Here is a 9818-nt window from a genome sequence, read left to right as displayed (position 1 = left end):
TGTTACCCCAATGCTACTTTTAATCAGATCTTTTTCAGTCTTTCCAAGCCTTCCCATCATTCTTTCAGGCATGAGATTAACAGCAGCTCCCCCGTCAACCAAAATCTTATTGACCATCCTTCCGTCAACACGAGCCTTGATGTGCAGTGGACGCAAGTGTTCCTTATCATTTTCAGTAGGCTTCTCAAATAATCCTCCACCACACATATTGTCGTCTAGCAATAAACATTCGCTTCCAGGAAAGACATCATAACAATCATCTTTTAATGACTCTACTTCCTGGACTTGACTATACTCCTCAGGCAGTATTAACACCACAGCTATAGGTTGCTTAACACCAAATATTGCTTCTAAGCTGTCATCAAAACCAGTGTCAAAATTATCAGTAATTAAATCTTCATCCTTTTCTCCCTTGTTTTCAACCATCACCCTCTTCCCAACAAGATTCTTCTTGACATTTTTATTGCACTTAGGGTGATTAGAAGAATTGCCTGTTTCTACAGACTTGGCCATGGTTGGCAAAGGAGGAAAATCTACTCCGTGTCCCTGGTATGGATCCAAAGGAACATACTCAGGCATATTCTCTTTCTGCTCAAAAGTTGTAAAAGGAGAATATTTGGGGATGTTTTGACAATTTGGCCAAGAAGAATAATTAGGAACCTGCTGCATGTTAGGACTATAACAAGAATAAATTGGCTTAGAGGGAATAGGCGCATTTTTTGGAATATATATACTACTTCTGTCTTGTGCATGGTTCATGTTCCATAACTGAGACTCATAGTACCTGGGCTTGAAAGGTCTAGGCTTCACCCATTTGTTTTTTCCTCTTGCAAAAGCAGTAGGTTGATTCTGCACATTTCTCACATTCTGGACCCATTTATTGTTTGAGATTTTGGTGGGAGGAACTCTTGTCTTTTGAGAAAATCCATCAGGTCTTCCATCAATCATGACCATAGTCTTCATCTTCTGGTTGACAGGTTGTACTCCAGTGTTGTTGACGCACTTGTTCAAAGGAGTTTGACCACCCAACTTTTGTTTTCCCTCGGCTATCTTCCGCTTTAGCTCGTTAGTTTCATTCTCTTTTTCAGTCTGAATCACTACTATCGGAAAAACAATCAACATATGCAACCTTTTTTGAACCCCTTTTAAAATTTTTTTTTCTTTCTTAATTTGTTCTATCTGTCTTACTCTCTCAGCTAATTGGGAAAGATCTAAAGTATGTTGATTAACAAGTTTCTTCCTAACTCCGAATTCTAGCCCATTAGTGGCCATTTTGACAACTTCAGATTCTGGAATCGGAGTAAAACATTTATTCCTCATGTTTCTAAATCGCGCCAAATAGGTATCAATGGATTCTCCTTCTGCACGTTTGACAGAGAATAAATCCGTAAGACTAACTTTCAATTCACCTCAGAAAAACTGATCATGAAAATTTCTCTCCAACTGCGCCCAAGAATGAATAGAATTTGGTCTCAAGTTAGAGAACCATGTAAATGCATTTTTTGTTAAAGAAGAAGGAAAGTATCTCATCTTGAGATATTCATTAGAAGCTGCTTCCCCAATTTCAACAGTATATCGAGCAATGTGCTCTATCGTAGATTCATTTTCTTCTCCAGAAAATTTTGTAAGGGATTTTGGAATTTCCCAACCCCTTGGGAGCTCTGCTTGTTGGACACACTCAGGAAAAGCAGACACAAAATATGGCCTATTCAAGCAACCAACATTAAATCCCAAACGGTTTAAAACTTGTTCAACATTTCTTGCTAGATTATAATGCCCCCCTAAGTTATTTTGTCTAAGTCTTTCTAACATATCATCAGCATTTTGACCCTGTCTAGGCATATGAACATCATAATTAGGAATTACTCCACCGTTCTGATTGACATTATCAAATCTTAAACCCAAGTTATCATTTTCTTCTAAATTTACCACAGTAGCAATCCTATTGACTTGCCTATTTAATTGTTCAATTCTAGTGTTTGTATTTTCTAGAAGAGGATTTAAAACTGTCACCATTTGATGAGTTAACATGTTTACTAGATCATGGTGGCTTTCATCCATCTGCTGCCTAATATTTGCTAAAGATCCCACAGTTTGACTAGGTTGATTAACAGGCATTGCTCTTGACATGTCAGGAAATACAGGTCTGGAATTTTCTACCCTAGTGACAGTGGACGTAGTAGAATTAGATGCACTTTTATTTCCTGTATTAATAGCATGTGAAAAATTTTGTTGTGATACGTGTGAACCTGGCACCCCAGAAACAGGTACATTTGACATGCCATATGGATTTTGATCAAGAGGATTTTGAAAAGTTGAGTAGAGAGGCACAGGCAATCCTTGTGTCACCATGGAGGGGACATACCCCGGTGGCAAGCCATATGGCAGCCACCCCATGGTATTTATGTGAGTTGCATTTAACCCTGTATGGGCATGGCCAACGCCATCATGCCTCACTGACATCAAGGTAGGCTCTGCATTTAAAATCACAGGAGAATTTCCGGATTCATTTCCTCTAATCTCATCACTAGAAGTAGAAGAAGATGCTGCAGAAGTATTTGACATATCAACTGACGCTGATTTTCTTGGCTCTGGACGCATGAATTTACCACTACGCAACCACATGCAAATTCAAAACTCTTGATTTTTCTTTTGACAAACTACAATCTATTGACAAGGTCCCACTGGGCGTGCCAATTTGTTTTACTCAAATTTTTGTTCCATTGTTAACAACAAATAAATCAACAATTTTCGAGTTTTGTTTCACAATCTTAATTCAAGGAGCGGAAACGACTCCTTTTGTGGGTGTCTCAAAGTCTCAATTGTAGTTTCGAAAGTAAAATTAAAGATAAAAAGGAAAACATACAAGGTGCCGGAGGCAAAGTAAAATGCAGAAATTAAAACAAACAGGAAATTAAAAAGAAGATGAAAGAAGAGACATGAACGTAAAAGAGAAAAAGACGTAAAAGTAAAAAAATTTTATTAATAAAAACTGAAAGAAAGCAAAGTACAAGTGTTTGAGTTCAGAGGAATTACTTAAGATTCCCAATTTTACTCTGTGATGCCAAGGGGCTGAGAGCGTTTTGGGTCTCTAAGTGTTTTCCAAGAAGAACTGAACTGATTACAACGTATTCCTAAAACTCTATTTATAGACCAGCCTAATCTCAATGGGCAGTTACTCCTTGTACACCACTTGCAGAGAATTTGAATTTCATGTAGCTGTTTTCCGCACTTCTTGCTTGATGTAAATTTCAAAATTCAAATAAATAACTAACTATCAAATGATCTAATTTAATCTAAAATAGATATAGATATTATATATAGGAATATTACTAGACAACTAATTATTTATTATTTTTTTTTTAATTTTCTTATGAGAATAATATTTTGTCTAACACATGTATAATGTAATTTTTAGAGAAAATTAAAGAATGCTAGTTAGGAATTTCCAATAATTGCAGAATATATATATATGAAAAAAAATAAAAAATTTGGCAAAAGAGGTGACAACAACTTTAATGTTTCTAGAAAGAATCGTCTTACAAACATTCTTAATAGCCTTTTTGTTCTACAATGTATTAAGCAACCTAATCAAAGAAACACTACAAGAAACTTTTGGATAGAGACTGATTTTAACGACCAATTTGATCGATTGATCGCTAATGACCAATTTGATTTGGCATTGGTTTGACGGCCTTATTTTAAAATTGGTCACTATTCAGATAATTTCTTATATTGGAATGAGCTCTCAGAAAAGATCATTCTTATGTACCAAAAGACTTATTGGGGTAACAAAATCATAGATCTTACAAGAGAAGACGAGTGGCACAGAAGCAAGTGCAAGTATGAAAATGAAGATCCATTTGGGGAAGAAAGAGAAGATTAAAACACCAGCACAAAGAGCAGTGAAAGTAATGGTGATTATAGAAAGAAAAAGAAACAAACACCCAATTGCAATCTTCCGATGACGAACATTGACCTGGTCAAACATTTTCTGCTTGCGTGGGCTGTGTATAACTGAAGTGAAGAAGAGCATTGAAAAAACAAGGAGGGTTGTTATAACAACGATTGATAGAAGGAATATGATGTACCATGTGGTCTCTTTAAAGATAGGAGTTGGTCCTTGAACAGTGTTGGTCCGAATAGTGAGAGCAGCAGTTACAGCCAATGTGGTAACAAGAGTTCCAATATTGACTAATTCTCCACTAAAATATTAACCTGTAGCATTTTTCATGTAGAATAGTTAAATTAAGATTTGAGAAAACTCACGCAATTTGGCAATGACTTCCAATGCAGTTAGTCCGTCATTGTTTTCGGCCCTGGCAAGTTCTGAATACATATCCAACAATGAAGATGCCACACCTATAATGTCACAGGATTGCCACTTTTGCGTTTTCATAAATATATATTATTAAAAAAAAGTTTAATTATTCTGTCAGTCCTATAATTTTACTAAATTTTTAATTAGATCCCTATATTAGATTTTGTAATTAAAGTTGCGTTTGTTTATAGAAACAGGACACTGAGATAAGGACACTGAGACACAAAATCATGTTTGCCAGAGGAGACATGGACAGAGACAATGTGTACAGAGACACTGAATTAGTGTATTTTGTGTCCATCCTGGCAGGAAGGACACGGAAACACTAATAAGGGACACAACTTATTTTTTATTTTTTTTCGTTACTTTTGTTAATTTTTCATAATTATATTTTTTATTGTTATATTTTTCATCTCAAATTTTTTGAATGAAAAAAAATTAGAATAAATTATATTTTCATAATTTGTTTTAGTTTATCACCAAACAGAATACAAAAACACAAAATTTTGTGTCTCTGTGTCCATCAGTATCTTGTCCTGTCCCGTTCTCAGTGTCTTGTCCTGTCCTGTTCTTAGAAACAAACGTAGCCTAAGTTCTTACGGTGACAAAAATATTAGAATTAATAGAATATTCTGTTAAACAAAACGAATATGTCTAATACTTACTAAATATTTTCTATAGTTTAACAAAATATTCTGTTAATTTCAATGTTTTTGACACAACAGGGATTTAATTACAAAATCGGATATAGTATAGAGACCCAATTATTAAAAAGAAACAAAGTATTGAAATTTTAATAAAACTATAGAGGCTAATAGAGTAAATAAACCTAAAAAAAGAAAGAAAGAACCAACGAGAGTTTGACTTACTATAATTGCTGGTGGTAAGTGCCAAGAAAAACAGCCTAACAATGTCTTCTTCAATGGATAACTGACGGTTCAAATAATCCAGTCGAGTATTTTGAAACAAATAATTCACCATAAGAGGCTGATTAGCCCAACATGCCAATTCAATTGGAAGCATGTTTTTGTGTCCTTTAATCCAAACCAATCCTGGATTCTTGTGAAGTAGTAATTTAGCAATTTGCACATTCCCTGAAATGGCAGCCATAGAAAAGGCAGTGTTGCCATCTACCTTGCGAATTTGCATGTCTTCCAGACTCATATGATCTTTGTTATACTTAGGTTGTTATTTTTTAAATTTTAAATTGTTTTACTTAGGTTGTTATTTTTTAAATTTTAACACTATTTTTTAAAAATTTGTTGATTCTTTTTAGCACGATTTTTTAAATTTTTGTAGATTTTTTTTCAAAAATTGCAGCTACATACGTAAATTTAAATATATTTACGTTAATTAGAATTTTAAAAATTGTTAATATTTTTATTTACTTTATCTGCAAATTTAATTCAAATTTAAATTAAAGTCAATCAAATTTAAAAAATTTTAGCTATGAGTCAACTATAAAAGTATAAGTTATGAGATATGTGTAGCACCACAATTCAAAGTACATCAAGCCCCTTTCTTTACATACATCCAAAATCTAAAATTTCTTTACTTATTCCAATGGATGGTATTCACAAAATCACAGAAATCAAACCTACAATCGACAATTTGTGTGTACGTATACGATTAATACGATTATGGACACTACCAAGTTACGGTAATTCTTCATTGCCATACTCAATTGAGATGGTTTGGCTCGATGAAGACGTGAGTTTTCTACTAATATTTTTTTATTTTATTTTAAATTTATATTATTTATATTTTAAATTTGTTTGTTTATCCCAATCTAATTGTTCTTTGATTTTTGTTTATCAATTCTACGAAAGAAAAATACACGCTTCGGTTAAGAGGGTTCTTGTGTCTCGATTCGTGACAAGGAGGCAAAACAAGTTTTGGAAAAAGAGCTGTGTAGAGATACTTGATTCACTCCTATTGGTAAGTTCTAACCAATATTTATTTCTAAAAATATTAGTGAAGATAATTTTAATGTTAATTTTTATATTATTTATTATTAATATATTATGTAATACCCTGCAGAAATGAGATCTATTGGATACACATACACTTTTACTCAACCTAATTGATAAGACCTTTCTCTTCATTGTTGAAGTTTAAATATCTGATAATCCACATTTTTCGCCTTTTTATAAAGTTAAGAAGATGACTGATAATGTGGACCTCATAAATAAATTCAAAAAGGCTCACCCTATTCAAATTGTGAGTACAGTTATAAGTGTACTTTCTATTAAAAAATAGTTTATTTTTCTCTTCCTTGGTCATTAGTAATATCTAATTTATAAATAATAATTAATAACTAATTATAATTTTAGGATGTTGACTACACCGGTGGTTTGCTTCCAACTTCAAAGGCTTCCTCAATCATTGAAGGGGAGAAAGTAGAAGGTGTTAAGGTATTTGTTCAAAAATGAATTTTTTGTTTGTTTGTTTTCTCAAAGTTAGATCTTTATTTTATTAAAAAAATATTATTGAGATAAAATCAAAGGTGAGAAGGAAGTCTTTAATTTAACGTAGTATTTTGTACAGAATTTGTTGCTTGAATTTTTCAATACAGTTGCGGACAATGATGAATCCGAAGTGTTAAAAAATGCTATTACACCAACCAAGCGACTATCCTCGGAGTCGGAAGATTCGAAGGTGCAAGGAGATACCTCAACTTGCAAGAAAATCAAGATTAAGAATGAAACTTGAGAATTTGGATCACATGTTTTAGAATCTCTTTTAGAGTATATATAATAGAATAATGTCAAGCATATATTTATTTTGGTGAAAACATTGTCTTTTCTTGAGTTGTTATTTTTTTTTTTTTGGTTCTTTTGGATTTTTGTTTGGAATTTAGAATTTTTTAAGTAAGCAATTGGGTTTGAGAATTTTTTTAAAATTTTATATAATTTATAAGCTACTATGCTAATTACAAAAGATTATATTAAAGTAAATAAAATTACCAGTCTTATTAAAATGTGAGGTTATTTATACTATTTAAAAAAATTAATTTGACATTTTTCTATATTTAATTCTGTTTCTAATGTTGTTCTGACAAAATTGAATTAATTTAGGAAATTTTATTTAAAAATTTAAAATTTATACTAACTAATTAAAAAATTCTATTTAAAAATTTAAAATTTGAAATTCTAATACTAATTCCTAATTAAGTGACTTCTTAACCGTTTCGATTTTTAAATTTAAATTTTTTTACTTGCCACATTTATAAATTTTCTCTTTACTCAATTTACATTGTTATCTTTTAAATTGTTTCTGCACAACAGAAGTACTTTCAATTTTTTTCTCTTTTTAAATATTTTTTTTAAATTTACGTAATATTTTTTTAGATTGTATTTAATTTTATTTATTTTTATCGATAAATAATAGGATTGACACTATTTATCACGAAACTAATAAAATCATTTTTAAATTAACAAATTCCTATATTCCGATGAACAACGAACGTTTAATTAAAAAATTTTATTTAAAAATTTAAATTTTGCACTAACTAATTAGTAAACTCTATTTAAAAATTTGAAATTTGAAATTCTAATATTAATTCCTAATTAAGTGACTTCTTAACCGTTTCGATTTTTAAATTTAATTTTTTTTATTTGTCACATTTATAAATTTTCTCTTTACTCCATTTATATTTTTATTTTTTAGATTGTCTCTGTACAATAATAGAGGTACTTTCATCTTTTTCTCTCTTTTTAATTATAAGCTATTTATTTTCAATTTTTTTATTTAAAAAATAAAAAAATTTAACTATTAGTTGAATTTATTGACTGAGATTAAACTTATATTTATTTGAAAAAAGAAACTTTTGTGAAAAAATATATATTATTTTTCGCAAAATATATTTACGTAATTAAATAAATGAGAATGAAAAGAAAATTAAAGCCACCATTGAAGTTAAACTGACCATTTAGTTATTTATTTATTGAGTAGAGATGCAGAAGAGTGAGGAGGTTGAATTCAATTAGGATAGTTGGTGAAATGGTTGGAAAAAAAATAGAGAAAAAATGAGAACTACATGGATATAAATATATAACAAAACATAATGATTGATTTAGAATTTTTAGTGGAATAGGAATAGAGAAGAAGGAACAAATGTGCGTGGTGGGTCATGAGTATTTTGGCCAAATAAAATCTCATAAAATACAATATTTTTTATACATTATTTAGCTATTGACAAGTAATAAATTATTAGTTTATATTGTCTTCGTAATATTTTACTATATTTGTTTATAAAAAAATTACAGAAAATTCGAGTGATAGTTCCAATGGTGTGCATTTTGAATCAGTGTTGTCGGACATTACAAATAGCAGTATCAATACAGGTTGATCTTTGGATGAATTTTTTTGAAATTTGCTTATGTGAATATGCATTCACTTTATGTATTTTGATGTTCCTACCATTTATTCAATTATAAACTTTAACAGAAAATTGTTCAAAACTAATGTCTCGAATTATCTTATTAGGTGATAACCCAACACCATATTGACCAAGGTCTCCAACTACTAATCCACACTCTGGAGGTGAAAAAGAATAATGTGCCAATATTAATAGTATTAGTAATTTAGATATCACACGTGGAGCATATGATAGCCCATGTCATCAGACAAGTCAACAACAACTTCAACAAACATCAAACAATATCGACCAGTTACAAAGCCAGCGTATGTTAATATGCTTTTATTACTTAAAGACCAAACATTTAATTTTTTAATTGGTCTATTAAAAACAATCTTTGGTATATGCTATATAATTATTATAGATTCATTGGAGCACACAAATCGAATTAGATTGGCCTTCAGTGATGAGATTAACCTTTCATTTGCCTGGAAAGCAAAATATCATCTTTAAAGACGATGATGATCTTGAGAAAATCGTGGAAGAAGAGGAAGAAAAATGTACGATGTTCTTAACATGGATGGAGGCCAATAAAAAATTTGAATTAGGTCAAATTTTGACATATGCTGAGTTTCCAAATCAATTTGTTTATGATAGAGAAGCAAGGGAATGACATCCACGCAAAAGAGGGTATTCTATCGGGAGGTTAAACTATGTTCCATCGGGTACAGGTGATATTTATTATATGAGAATTTTGTTAGCTGTTCAGAGAGGTTGCACAACATATGAGTCTATTAGGACAGTTAATAGAATTACATATTCTAGCTTCCAAGATGCTTGCTATTCCATGGGACTACTGTGCGATGATAGGAAATTCATTACAGCTATTAATGAGGTAGCTGAACTTGCATCTGGTAATCAATTGAGAAAATTATTTGCAATGCTACTGATATCTAATAGCATTAGCAACCCAGAGCGTGTTTGAAATGCAACTTGAACATTATTAGCTGATGGAATACTATATGAGAGGACAAAAATTTTGAAAAATCAAGATATTTTACTATATCTTTTTTTTATATCAAGATTGTATTCTCTTATTATTTTTATTTTTATTAATAATATTAATAGTTTTATTTT

The 9818-nt window shown here is 30.9% G+C and overlaps 1 protein-coding gene across 1 annotated transcript in view; it reads right to left on the bottom strand.

The window, feature by feature from the left end:
- Nucleotides 1–5488, bottom strand: part of LOC107606777 — a 43119-nt gene extending 37631 nt beyond the window's left edge. Inside the window, exons 1-2 of the mRNA XM_021107369.1 lie at nt 5191–5488; nt 4270–4362 (exon numbers count right to left, since the gene is read on the bottom strand). Of these exons, the coding sequence (XP_020963028.1) occupies nt 4270–4362; nt 5191–5485 (388 nt within the window). The 5' untranslated portion in view covers nt 5486–5488. The remainder of the gene's footprint in view (nt 1–4269; nt 4363–5190) is intronic.

The sequence above is a fragment of the Arachis ipaensis genome, chromosome B07 (assembly GCF_000816755.2).
Source record: "Arachis ipaensis cultivar K30076 chromosome B07, Araip1.1, whole genome shotgun sequence".
Lineage (NCBI taxonomy): Eukaryota > Viridiplantae > Streptophyta > Magnoliopsida > Fabales > Fabaceae > Arachis > Arachis ipaensis.
The sequence above is the reverse complement of the archived record's forward strand: the minus strand, read 5'-3'. Positions and strand labels throughout refer to the sequence as shown.